At 47.7% G+C, this 14,173-nt stretch overlaps 1 protein-coding gene across 11 annotated transcripts in view; it reads right to left on the bottom strand.

The window, feature by feature from the left end:
* dnc (phosphodiesterase dunce) overlaps positions 1–14,173 on the bottom strand; it is a 699,755-nt gene that overhangs the window by 224,759 nt on the left and 460,823 nt on the right. For 2 of the 11 annotated variants that reach the window (XM_077643090.1, XM_077643092.1), the window contains exon 1: positions 11,046–11,837. The exons of the other annotated variants lie outside the window; for them this stretch is intronic. In XM_077643090.1, the coding sequence (XP_077499216.1) occupies positions 11,046–11,299 (254 nt within the window). In that variant the 5' untranslated portion in view covers positions 11,300–11,837. Of the gene's footprint in view, positions 1–11,045; positions 11,838–14,173 lie in introns of those variants that run through there. 11 annotated transcript variants of the gene reach the window in all.

Below are 14,173 nucleotides of genomic sequence, written 5' to 3'. Positions count from 1 at the left end.
GGTTTCATTATCGTCGTTATCATCAGTGGGCACAGTCTGGCTGATGATGACCTTGAAGTTCAGGATATTTTTAACTTTCTGAGAGCTGTACTACGGCGGCATGGAATGCAACATGTTTCACTTCCGGAAAAGGATCCGCCATGTGGTCGAAGCGGCCTGAGACGCGTCATAGTCGAATAACAGTAGAGATCACAGCCTACTGTACATCATTCATCACGTCACTGAGAAATGGATTGCACCAAGAGGTCATAGATAAGCAAAATTTCCAAGTGCTTGCCCAACCTATGCACGCCTGCCTCTACGTGAGTGCTTTGCACAAACAAGATACCGTGCAGTGACTACGTCCTCATGCATGCCCGAAGTGATGACGCAGCTATCTGACATTAACTGGGCAGGTGTGATAGCGCTTGATGGGAAGCGTTGCTAGATGCATAAATTTCACTGCGGGCACTCAGCATGAAAATAGGAAACGTCCTATCTCCCATAAAACGTCAGTGACGGCACCTCGCTGCCTGGACCGGAAGGTTCGTAGTGCGCAGTGCTGCTGTCAAAGCGAAGTAGTGATGGCTAAATCATTGTAAGCAACGTCGTAATAGTCATAAGAAGGCAGCGCAAAAATGACACGCAACACAGAAGTAGCACTGAAGACAACCCTTACAAAAATGGTCTATAGGCAGTCTATAGACTTCTTATACAGGCTGTAGTTCTACAGATATTTATTTTTGTCTATTCATAGTCTATAGACTGTCTATAGACAAAAGTCTTCCAAAAGTGCATGACCATAAATCTATGGATTGTCTATAGACTGTCCATATGATCTGTATTGCTTTGTCTATCTATACACTGTTCTTTAGATGTTCTTCTGTAGAAAATCTGTAGACTTTATAGACAGAGGTCTACGGACAGTCTATAGACTGTCTAAAAATATTTTAAAGGGAAGACGGGCGCCGTCCTACCTTCATTGCTAATTCTGTTTCGTGACGTTTTTTTGCTGCCATCATATAACTCAAGTATGAACCAACTCGAACAAACACGAATTTTAGCATCGTCGTATTGATCATCCTCCCGATCCGGACTATACTGACTCAATCGTTAAAAACTAATTGCAAAATCTACTCAGGGCATTTGAAGCTACTTGAAGAACTTATTCCGCTACGGGCATTCTGGAGTGGCTATTGCAATTTTAGATGATTCCAATATACAAAATCTGGGAAACTGAAGACGACTTACTGCATTAACCACGATTTCCAAATAAGCTCTAGGGTCATATTCGGCATATAGGAGCCGTATGCTACATATTAGGCCTGTATGCCGTATATGGGACCCATATGCGGCACATAGACTCTTCCTTGTGGGGAGGTGAAAGTTGGAGTTTTGTGGTGAAACATAACGTAGCACAACTATCGCACAACTATCGCACAACTATCAGTGACTTGGGCGGCCTTGATGCCATAAGAAGCATAAGAGGGTTCTCGCACAGCTCTCGCTCCCACCGTTCGATCTCGTTTCACGTGGCACTCGCGGTAATACAGGAAGTACTCCGTCCGCCGCTATGGACGAAGTTGGCGCTGGTGAACACTCTTAAGGTTAGGTTACACGTAACGTCAATACCTAGAGACGTAGAAGACTGGACAGCCGCCGCCGCAGCTCTGTGGGTGGAGCACCGTACGTGAAATTCGGAGGTCGTGGGTTCGGTTCCCGCCGGCGGCACGTGGTTGTTTCTTTTCTCCTACTTGTTATCAGTTATTTTCTGCCATAAACAGATTACGCGACTAATTTTCCATTATTAAAAAGCACAAATTAAAAAAAGACATTCCCTATGTTTTCTCTAGTTTCGATCACTGCTGGCTTCCTTAATACGAAAGTATGGAAAAGTTTGCGAAGTTATTGAACGCGGCAAGAATTCAAGGCACGCGCCTCTCTCCTCCGCAAAGAAAGAGGAAGAGAAAAAAGCGACTCCATGCAGACATGACACTAGCAATTAAACCACCATGCCTGACGCGTATTGTTCAATAAAACGCCAGGAAACGACAGCGGTTGAAGTGCGTCACTCAGCAGCTGTGCAGCTCGCGGCCGGGGATTCCAGCCTCGACATGTGTACACGAAGAATTGCTGCGCATCGCTCGCTTCGCCGTCGTGTTGGAGTGTTTCTCGATGTCTCGTCTGCGCACGGCTCCCATTTGGAAGCTCGAAATTAGTCGCGGACGGGAAAGTAGTCAGTAAGACACTGCTTCATCATCACCGAACACTGACACGTTTTAGCCTATTTAGTACATTAGCGCCGTAACACGGATGGTCAGGTTTACAAAGCTAAGAAACACGCCGCCGAGTTTGGAATGGAATCTCCGATTTCCCGATTCACAGAATGGAGAGGCATTTGAAAAACTCTGCATTCTTTTGTAATGTTGTGTATATACTCTTACAAAAATTTCTTTAGACGGCCTACAGACTGTCTATATAGAGTTCTATGAATGAAGTCTATAGACTTTCTATAGACAAATTATATAGCCTAGTCTATAGGCCATGACTACAGCGCGACGAACGGGTCATAGAGGGAAAGCAGTGCCCTGCGCTGTATCCCTGCGTGTGTCCTTCATCTATGTCCTGTTGGTACCGCTGTAGTCATGCAATTCTTCACCAATTCGCCCAACTTACCTAGTCTATAGGCAACACGTATCTTATTGTCCGGACAGTCTGTCAAATTTCATAGACTAGTCTATAGGCAATACAAATCCTACAGATAATCTACAGACAATCTCCAGGTTTATGGACATTCATTTTAGTAGACTTTTTTCTATATACAGTCTATATACTATGTACCGGCAGAAGGAAATATATATATAGGAAAATACAGAGTCTATAGACAGTCTATAGACGATTCTTAGAAGGAATGTATGTAAAATGTGCTGTAATAAATTACTATTTTTTATTCAAAAGCGCCCCGATCGGGTTCCGTGTGCTGCCCGCTGATTTTGCTGCGCACACGTGATCCAAGCATGGCGCGTATTTGGCAGCTCTCTTGCTGTACCACTCCACGTGTTGGCAACTGCTCGGAAAGCACGTGTTTGGACTCCTCTATGCCAACATCGCAAGATTCTATAAAACTATGAACCTGTTTTCTTCTTATTCCCTTCAGAAAAAAAGACAAAAATAAATCGCGTTAGTTTTATTTGCAGCTGTAAACGCGAAAGTCGGAAAAGGGTGCACGTACACATGCGATTATCAGAGTTACCAGCCGGGAAAGTGTTTACTGGAAAAATAAAGCAGGCACCATTAGGCGAGAGGAAAAAAGGTGAATTAAACAAGGAAAACATAAAGCGGAAGTCATCGCTGGTCAAGAGCCAGTAAAGTGACCTATTTGACCATATCGGAAAGTAGCCGTTGCGTCTCTTGTTCTCTAGTCTGCCTCCCGTTTCTTTTTAAAATTTTTTACACGCTGTTTTGGCTAGAACATCTTCATGCAGCTTGTAACTGTACAAAGATAACCTGTGCTTCCGGAAATTGCGGTTGGGATAATGTGTAGGAACGAAAAAAAAACACTAGGAAAGAAATGATTGTGTGCTTTTTGGCTAATCATTGGGGAGTAATCCTCGACTGCGTGTTGCTAATGTGTTGCCTTTGATATTTCATGAACCTCTACTGTACAGATCCACGAGCTCGGAACAGCTAATCCACTCTCCGCGCGTGGTTTAAGAAAATGAAAATATTGAATATGACAGCGAGGAAGGTGAGAACAGCGATTAGCATGTAAAATTGATGTTTTTTATTAGTAGGGGATAACTACTAATTGCTGGCGTATTTTTGTTTAGTTTCTTGCTTAGTTGTGGCTTAATTGTTTTGTTTCAAGATCTAGGGAGCGCAGAGAAGAGTCGGCTTAAACGAGAAAAAGCACATCTAAAATGTAAACAATGCAGCAAGGTTGCACCATGTTGTTTACCAATCAGGCACGTATCCGGGGGGGGGGGGGGGGGGGCGAGAGCCCTCCCCCCCCCCGATATCAAGTTCAACCCCCCTCCCCGTTCTTCTCGCAGTGCTCAAGCAGCTGCCAAAGGACAAAGGCCTCTACGATATCTCTCCAATTAACCCTGTCCTGTGCCAGCTGCGGCCACCCTATCCCCGCAAACGTAATAACCTCATCCAACCACTTAACTTTCTACCGCCCCCTGCTACGCTTGCCTTCCCTTGTAATCCAGTCTATTACCCTTAAGCACCATCGGTTATCTTGCTTTCGCATTACGTGTCCTGTCCAAGCCCATTTCTGCCTCTTGATTTCGACTAGGGCGTCACTAACCCGTCTTTGATCCCTCACCCACTCTACCCTCTTCCTGTCTCTAAGCGTTTCACCTATAATTTCATGGCGTTTACCCTTACAAAAACTTCTTCAGACAATCTATAGTCTGTCCATAGACTTATGTCTATAAAGTCTATAGACTCTCTATAGACAAAGCCTACAGAAGTCTAAGGCAGTACAAATCCTATAGAGAGCCCATAGACAATCTATGGATTTATGGCCATACACTTTTAGTAGACTTTTGTGTATAGACAGTCTATAGACTATGAATAGACAAAAAGATGCATCTATACGAATGCAATATAGTCTATAAGAAGTCTATAGACTGTCTTTGGACCATTTTATAAGGGTAACGTCCGAAAGCTGCACATGGACTACGAGAGGCATTGCAATGGAGGCCCGTGGATTAATCGCACCCACGTGGTGTTCTGTTAAGTGCACTGACATCGCAAATACACGGCCGGTTCCGCATTTAGCCTCAACCAAAATGCGGCCCACCAGGCCACCTCGACGGGTTGCGGGAGATTTCGGTTACGGCAGAACCTGACACTGACGTCGACGCCATTCACGGAGGAATCTCATATATAGCTGGCATATGAAAAAAAAACAGAAAAATAGAAGGAAAACGCGGCAGCGTGCTCGCGTGCGCACAGCCAACCATCCAGCTACGGTCTCCCCACACCTGTTCAAAGCAGCGGCGACGGATGCTTGGGTCGCTTGCGCATCGCACAAACGTATACACTACATGCGCCGCGCCGCCTCCACGCGTACGTGCATGCTGAGTCCGGGGAGAAACGCGAACGCGATTTGTTACTTGAGCCTCGACTCCAATGTCGCCGATTATTGCGCGAGGCATACTTGGGGAGAGTCCGGCAAGGCGTTCGTAGCGAAAGACTTGTAGGGGCTTAACGTCCCGTATGCGCACGTGGGCAGCGGGCGACGCGGTAGTGGTTAGAGCTGAGCTGCAGATTCGTCCTCCCGGCGTTGAGTTTTTCGTGGAGGAAAGATACGCTAGTGATACCACTAAAGCGAAGCTGTGGATTTCGCACGAAACAACGTGCATAGCAGCCGCTACCCGACCGCGGTGAGGGAGTATCAGGCTTTTACGCTGCTTTACACGACGAGGCCTTGGCTCGAGACCCGTGTGCGACGGTGGCTGTATTTGAGATGGGGGTAAAGTGAAAAAAAAAACAACAACAAAAAACACCCGCCTGCTGTGCGATGTCAGTGCATGTTAAACAATTTCATAATTTCATTTCAACTGAAATCATCGCAGCGCCATCGCGTCATTACCTCCCGAGCAATGTAAGGAAGCGGTTCTGTGTTCATCCCCAGGTCCTCCCCCTCCCCCCCCCCCCCCAGAAAAATAATTACAAAACAACGATAGCTTTAGAACCTGCTGACGCCTTTACTTGAAAGTGATGTCACTTCCAGTCTGGTGATGCAACTTCCTCAAGCCAATGGCAATTATCGGCTCGGGTGACGTCACTTCATCATACATTAGAGGAACCGCCGGCTATTCTTGGCATCGCGATAAAATTAGAAACTTGGCGCCTTTACCGGAAGTCATGTCACTACCGGTCTGGTGTTGTCACTTCCTCCAGCCAATGGAAATTATCGAGCTCTTGGCCCGTTTGATGCTAGGACAATTACCGACATGTCGGGGAATTTCTTAGGCTCAGGTAGCGCGGGTTCCGACTCGAGGGTCGGAACCAGTGCCTCCGTTGCAGCGAATAATCGTATATCAGGTTTGTTTCACTGTCCCTTTAACATGCTTTCTCGTTTCCACTATGCAGAGTAAGCTCGTATATAAATTTCACCTCCTAGCTGAAACACCTACAGATGAGGCTCTGTGGCTTCTCCTGTACTGGTGACGTCCGCCCGACGACATTATCTCGGGAAAGGAGTTTTTGCACGGTGCTATGCAGTAGGAAACAGCGACCATAGTAATAACGTCCGCAGTGAATTTTTAAGGCCAGTGGAAGAAATGAGTTGGGTGCGGGTTGTGCCTTTTCTCATTACCATGTACACAGAAACTAAGGTACGCTGACTGCGGAGTTTCGCTTCTACACTGTTGCCAGACTAATTAGTTTAAAAAAATCGTCTATACAGGTCAGAGAGATGTACTAGTTGGGGTACGCAACATTCTTTTGTCATCACAGCGCACTACACTCCCGAAGCCCCTGACGTTTATGCATGTCTATGCAGTTAAGAAGCAGGCTTGAGGCTCTTAGATTCAATGGCGATCAGCTGCTAACACTTATTAAAGCATAAAAAGGAAAATAATGCATATTCCAGTGCATACAAACTGCTCCCATTTCGCTCCCGGTAGACACTGAATGCATTCGTGCTGGCGTGTACACACTGTTAAAGTACTTTCAGCCGTCCATAGAGGGCGCTAGGTGCACAATTCGTTTAGTCGGCAAAATTCTATTCACTTCAAAGCTGAATGCGCCGCTTTCTCTCTTTTTTTTTTGACGCGGTCACGTCTCCGCTTCCGCACTGTTTACCAAGAGTGCCAGCTTGTCAAAAAAAAATTGGTCGCAAAATCCAAATACTAGAAGCGTTGAATTTTGAGCACGTGTGAGAAAGGGTTTGGAAGCGGGAGGTAAAACCTTCAGTCCTCTTTCAGACAGAATTTGTGGCAAGAATGGCTGAGCGACCTTACCACCCTCCTACCTCCCGCCTTCGCTACATGACAGCGCATATTCAAGTCATAATATGGTTCAGCCAATAAGATTTTGTGACCACTCTAGCGCGCGTATTTTATTGAAAGAACAACGTTTCAAGAGTTTCGATTTCTCAGTAGTGGCGTGCATACTTAGATGACTGTGTATGGTAGAATAAGTCCGGCAGTTCTTCTACAGACAGTTATCAGTCTAAATAAGTAACTGCAAGAAAAGATAATAATAATAATAATTGGTTTTTGGGGAAAGGAAATGGCGCAGTAGCTGTCTCATATATCGTTGGACACCTGAACCGCGCCGTAAGGGAAGGGATAAGAGAGGGAGTGAAAGATGAAAGGAAGAATTAGGTGCCGTAGTGGAGGACTCCGGAATAATTTCGACCACCTGGGGATCTTTAACGTGCACTGACATCGCACAGCACACGGGCGCCTTAGCGTTTTGCCTCCATAAAAATGCAGCCGCCGCGGTCGGGTTCGAACCCGGGAACTCCGGATCAGTAGTCGCTAAAGTAATTTTGATCTCAGAAACGAAAGGGGTATAATGCTCTTCTGGTTGGTATAGAACACCCGCTCATTCTTGAAAGGCTCTGCGCTACATGGACGTTCACAGTAAAAAAAAGGGGGTATAAACGACATGATACAGGTACAAATTTCAACCTTAACATTAAAGTTGAAAGTTGCGAATCGATCCTGTCGTTTCTAACTTTTTTCCTTTGAACGTTTATTTAGCGCACAGCCGTTCAAAAATGAACATGTACCAACTAGCCCGTCAGAAAGCCTGAGTACAGAACACCCGGGTGACAGCGAATGCGGTGAACATAAACCTATATGTTTACGTTCCTTAACATCACAGGCGTGTTTATATTCAGTAGTGTGTGCGCTTCAAAAACGAAATGAAACTACCTCCCTGCCAGCGCCACCATCAGGTTAGAGGTCACAACGACGAGGATACGTATAGGCACTTGTGAGGAGATGACAAGAGGACAGGCGGCCATGCCTGTCTACGACATAAGTTGAAAATTTTCAAATTGGCGCAGTCGACAGGAAACATGAGCATCTCTGTCATGCATCGCTGTATTGCAAAAGGGAAGATGAGCATGCGGAGTAGTAAGAAGTAGAAAGAAGGGTCGGAGGTATCTCGAAAAAAAAAATATTCCAGCCATGCCTGTGTAATGAACACGGGTGGAAATGTTAGAAACTGGCGCAGTCGACAGGATGCGTCGGCGTATGCATCATATATCCATATTAAATATATCGTGCAGCGACAACTAGGATGATGATACGGGGTCACGAGAACAAACTAAAGGTCGGAATTAACAGAAGAATTAGTCTAGAATATATGAAGCTACTTTGCACATTCTTTTCCCAAGCAGCACAGGTAATTAATTGGCCCAACATTGGAACCGTGTTGGCAAAGGCCGGCCCTACAAATGATGGGATCATCCTGTTGCAATATTGGGCCGATTACCTGCGCTGCTTGGGTTAGAGGTATTACTTATACCCAAAAGTCAGGTCTTTCCATTAAAAGTGTCCGACTGCGAGAGCTATGGCAAGAATCTCTTCGAAGTTAAGGCAATTGTATTTTTTTTCTTTTTAACCACTGCGAAATGTTCGCTCACAGTTCGGCGCTTTTAAGCGTGATTACAACTGGGAACTTTTAAGCGTGATCACAGCTCGGCACTTTTTAAGCGTGATCTCCACTGCACTAGGATCGCCGATTACATACATTTTATGCGGCTCCACCTCTCAAATTTTCGCGTGAAAGCTAGAATTTACAAAAATTTTGATTCGTTCAAGCGAAGCCACGGGCCCGACACGTGGAGAGCCCAATAAGGAAAAGCAGGTATTGCGTAGGCAGACCGGGTTCCGACACAAAGTTCATTGACAATGACGACAACGAAAGTTACGAGAAGCATTTGTCGATTAGAAACACGATGTAGCTACTCGGAGAGCGAACAAGCCCTTAATCTTACGCTCATTTAGCGCCGACATTTCTTTACAACTCCGAAGAGGACAAAAAATAAATTTAAAAAAAGGGACGTCGTCGACACGAGTAAAGGGATCAAACGTCGACTCTTTAGCGTCAAAGGCATTCCGGGCGTGCCGAGTCGATCACAAAAGGGGGCGGTTGAGAGTTTTTTTCCACTCTCAAAAAGAACAGTCGCCGCCGAGGTTTAGCCTTTTGCTTCTTTTTGTATGTGTCGAGGAAACAACAGCGTCGCTGCCGAAGCTCTCTCACACACACACACTTTGAGCGATGGTCCGTGGCGCGCCGGTTACGAAGTGTGCCGCATACAGGACTCTCGGCACGCCGGACTCTCAATGGGAAATCCGCCTCAAAAATGCAGCCTTCGTCGCGACGAAGTGCGCGCGGTGCTGCGGCGACCGGCGTAAACTAGACGGCGACGCACGTTGGATTCCGAAATGACGCAGTCAGGAGACGAGCGGCTTCGAAGCGCTCTTCAGTTAAGGCGCCGGCATTTCGATTGCTTTAACCTGCCTCATTTAGCAAGCCGCGCCATAAGCATAGAGGACAGCGTGGGCGACGCGAATGAGAGAAAGAAACAGAGAAAGAAAGAAGGAAAAGTGAACAAAATCGGCCGCTTTTCACATCAGCCTTCAACGCGACAACGTGTTCGCTGAGAGATAGTTGGATCACTAGTTTGTGCTGTTCCTAAACTCTAATGCTGTCCCTATCGCTGCTGCAATTCGACTGGGTTTAAGGCCAATTAGGTTGTCGTGGGCAAGTATTTCCTCGAATCCGCGCCATGAATTGTACGTTTGAGAAAATATTGCGAATCGGAACAAGGTCTTCATAGCGGCCGGGTAATTGAATTGAATTTATTTCTCCAGAACAACTGGAAGGATTTCCAGACAAAAAGCTCCTTTTACAGCTTGACCGGAACCGGGAAACAGTTGCATAAGCCCTGGCATCGGCATGCCAGGTGATGGAAATAAATGTAAGATATAAATAAAAAGGAGAACAAAAGTACACGCTATAAAATAGAAACGATAATTACGCGGAATAAATACAACTGTGTCGTGAAAAATCTACCTTCTAGGCTCCCTTAGTAAAGGCACCTAAAGAAAGGACAAACGTGTTTTGCTTTCCGATCTTCGATAGACTGCTTGCCTAAAACTCGAAGATCCATACCGATTCCTCCCTTTCCATGATTTCGGCAATTATTTCCGAGTAGGAAAGGCAGCCCTCCGAATGCGCCTTATCCGTGAATGCATTGAGAGCGACGTGTTGTTGAAGAACTGTCGATTTCGGCAGCTGCCGAAATCGACAGCAAAGATGGAAACATTCCATTCTCAGATTAGCCGCGCCGGAGGCAACCCCAAATGCATCAGGGCCGAAATGCATCAGGGAATGTGACTAGTCTTACAGAGCCACCGAAAAAAAAAAAAATTACGGGAGCCATTCGAAAATTAAGCTGGACTGAAACGCGACGGCACAAAGCGCCGCGTATTCGGAAATGTTCGCTTCACCGTTTGCCGTATAATTAATCCCTGGTAAAACCCTCAATTGTTCCCGGTTTCGCCAATCTCAGAGCGGTCCTAATCCGTTATCCAAATACTAAGGCGGCATGCAATTCCGGAGGTATTCGTTTGAAACGACGCAGAAAATGGTGGGTCGGAATGTATGCGAAAACAAGCCCGATCCGCAGTTTATGCTGCTTAAGTTCTTTTCTGTGCGTTTTTTTTTCTCCCTGAAAAGGGCTAATCACAATAGAAATGCCACTGCCAACCATTGCCTGAGACAGAGAGCGGCAAAGCAATTCGCGACAAAGGGAGCTTGCATTTCAACACAGCTCGAAACTCGACGGGCAAATATGTTATGCTCTTTTTTTTTTTCCGGTGGACGCAACGCATAGCCGCTGACACACAGCCTCGAGACAACCTTTAAGGTTAAAAAGAAATAAAAAAACAGGGAATACAGCTGCACGGCACTGCCGAAAAGGACACGCAGAAAGACCTAAAAAAAAAGGTCGAGAAAAAAAAAGCTGACCGCGGCAGTCGAGACCCGAGTGTTGTCCTTATTAAAGGCCGAGGTGAGAGACTTACGCCAACTGCGAGATGGGTCGGTGGCGTCGGTAGTCGATTCTGTGGCCGCTGCTTGTATAGTTGAGGAGGCTGATGGATCTCGTGACAGGGACGCGGTTTCGGAATCCTTTCTGAGGTATAGCAGTGCCCTGCGAGCGCTCCACGTTTGTCGTCTGCTGATGGTTCGTCTGCTGCGAGCTCGTCGTCTGCTGTTGCTGCTGGTTCATGATTTGGTTCTGCGTTTGAGGCACCACGGTGGACTCGGAAGACGTCATTATGATGGCAGCGACGATTTCCTACTAATAATATTCTCTGGGAGCGTTATACCGCACAAATTCTTCGGCTGTTTACAATCAAAGGCACAAGTCACCCGCGTCTCACACTATCCGAGCAGCGGCGAAGAAGCAGACAACCGCGGCGACGCTGAAGTTCCGGAAGTTCCATAGCAGACGACAGGACGAGTAGCCGCGCTAATCCGATCCGCAGACGGCACGCGAAAAAACCGGCAGCGGTTTCGATTCCGGCGTGGTCGAGCGAACTGGAGTAACGTGGCTTCGAACAATCTCACTCGACGATACGAAGGGAAAAAAAAAGGAAATTTACGAAACCCGCGTTCGATCCTTCCTCGCACACAGGCTCCGGGGAGAAAACGACGAACTATTAGCCGCGAAAGAGATGACACACACCACACACGCACAACCAAGCACGCACTGCGTGGAACGGCTTCGGGCTGCGGCGAGTGTTGCCGCGACGACGCTCCGACTGACACACACGCCTGCACTTCTGGGAGGAGACGATGGGCTGCACTAGTCCGCTCCCCTATCCACGCAATCTAGGGCCGCGCCGCTTTCTCTCTCCTCATCCCTCGCTCTTCTCTCTCTCTCACACCTACTCCTCCTCGTCCACTGCTTCTCTTTCCTCCTCGAACAGCCGAGCGAGCGTGCCTCCGTCTCTCTTTCCTTCTCACTTCTGTCTCTCGGGAAAAACTACGGCGTTTATCGTCTGCGAGCTGCTTTCTTTGTCCTCTTTCTTTTTGTCTTCCTTCACTCGGAGCGGGAGAAACCGCTCGACCCTTCAGTAAACTGGCTCCAATCTTTGGGTATACCTCACTCTATATGTCTCGCGCTGGTTGTCCCACGACGGAAGAAGCAGCAGCTGCCAGAATAGGCCCGGCGTCGCGCGCTTAGAAAGTCTGCGTCTGTAAACAGATCGCGATATAAACAGTTCGATCTATGCGCGCGCTCGATGCGACGATTTCTCGGGAGATATATCTCCCTCCAGGCCGGAGGTGTGCGTGAGAGGAGCTTGAATCTCTACAGACGAACGCTCTACGCCGGAGCGGACTCAGTTTAGCCGAGGGGCCGAGAACTAAAGATATAGAATAGAGAGCAGGAGCGTAGGGAGCAGGTTTCTTTGCGATCTAAATTTAGGGTTGCCCCACGGGCGCCCCCTGCTTGAGAAGAATCGTATGCTACCGGTGCCTCCTTCCCTACGGACGAGGCGAAGCTATTTCGATTGTTCTTTTTATTAGTTTAGTTTTTGTTTAACTTTATACCCTGTGTGCCGACCTAAACTGGAACTCTGAGCCTCGCCTGCAGCCCACGTGGAAACGAAAGGCCAAGGAGGAGAAAATAAATACAAAATAAACCTCACCAAGTTTCTCTCCACGGTTTCGAGAGTATATAGCGAGCGTTTTTCTCGGGATTCGATCATTTCGGAGTACGTCACAATTGCTAGGCTCAATCTCTATCATCTAATCCTCGGAGGACTATGGAACGGCACGTTAGTTCAATTTCGACGGATGAGATTTTTTTGTGTGTGGGTGTGTGATCAAAGGAGACTGGGAACGAAGAGCTTGATCCAGAGCAGAGGCGTGGCAGTTTGAGGGGTTGACGCTTGGCTCGAGCCCAATTTTTCTTCTAAAAAAAAATCTGCGGTTAAATCCCATTGTTCTTGAAAAACGAATTCCCCCCAGCAGGAGACCCCTGTATTCAAAACACCCCCCTCATACGCAATTGGCCACTAAATGCGCTGTAATGCAGGTCGAGCGACTGTTTTACGTCACGACAGAGGCGCCGAAATGCCATGTGCGAACCGACAGCAGCACAGGCCGTCTTCAACGGTGCTTTGGGACTGCTTTGTATCACTCGGTGATGAGATTACTTCCAATGCGCAAGCACACAATGCGACACAAGCACTGACGTCCGTTCACGTATGCGTAGAGGAGAGTTATCAACTACGCAGCTCGTCTAATCAGACTGGAATCCATTTCAAGAGGCCGCGTTGCGCCCAGCACGTGGTATACCTCTTGTATAGTGGCGCAACCCTCGTTAGAACGCACGCGTGCACTGGCACAGTCGGTAAAATGCGAACAACACTATAGGCGCAGTCTCACGCCTAGCCAGCGCGCCGCGCTTGAACAGTATACAGGAGTGGGAGGGCACAGTCGGCTTGGTGACGTCGCTCGACTTCTTTGGGGCGGGAAGACAGCTGCCGCGTTGTGTGACGAACACCTCTGCGCGCGTGTGTTGTACGAGACGACTGCGTGCTGCAGCGATCGCTCGACTCTTGGCAGACTTCCCGGCGAGCGGATTGCTGTTGTAGTGCCCGCAGGGGGCGTGCTGCGGAGCCGCCGTTTCCTCCTTCTCCTCTTCTACCTCTCCTCTCCCTCATTTCGCACTTTGATCAACCTCTACGCTCTTCCCCCCCCCCCTCTCTCTCTCTCCGAGTCTCACGCTCCGGTCTGCGCAGCGGGTTCGCCCTGCTCTCGCCATCTGAAGGGGTCCCCGTTAAAATAGAGCGCTCCAAGGCGGAGTCACTCACAAGAGAGCAGAGTAGCGCCAACCCGCTGCGGTAACGGCGGCCATCTTGGTCCCGATACGCACCGCTGTGGACGAACAGGCTGTGATGTTCGCTGCTCATTACGTGTTCGCGCGAGCGTTCGATCCCGGTTATGGTGGCTGCGTTTCGACAGAGGCGAAATGCAAGACGATAAAGAATAGGATGGCAGTGTTATGAGGTGCCGGCGCTCGTTAAAGAACCCCCCGGTGTTGGGACTAATCTGCCTCCGCTACAGTGTGTGTCGTAGATTGTGTTGCTGTTTTCATCAACAAAAAAAAAAACTGACTGACCATCTTTTTATCCTCGGA

The sequence above is a fragment of the Amblyomma americanum genome, chromosome 11, assembly GCF_052857255.1.
Source record: "Amblyomma americanum isolate KBUSLIRL-KWMA chromosome 11, ASM5285725v1, whole genome shotgun sequence".
Taxonomy (NCBI): Eukaryota; Metazoa; Arthropoda; class Arachnida; order Ixodida; family Ixodidae; genus Amblyomma; species Amblyomma americanum.
The sequence above is the reverse complement of the archived record's forward strand: the minus strand, read 5'-3'. Positions and strand labels throughout refer to the sequence as shown.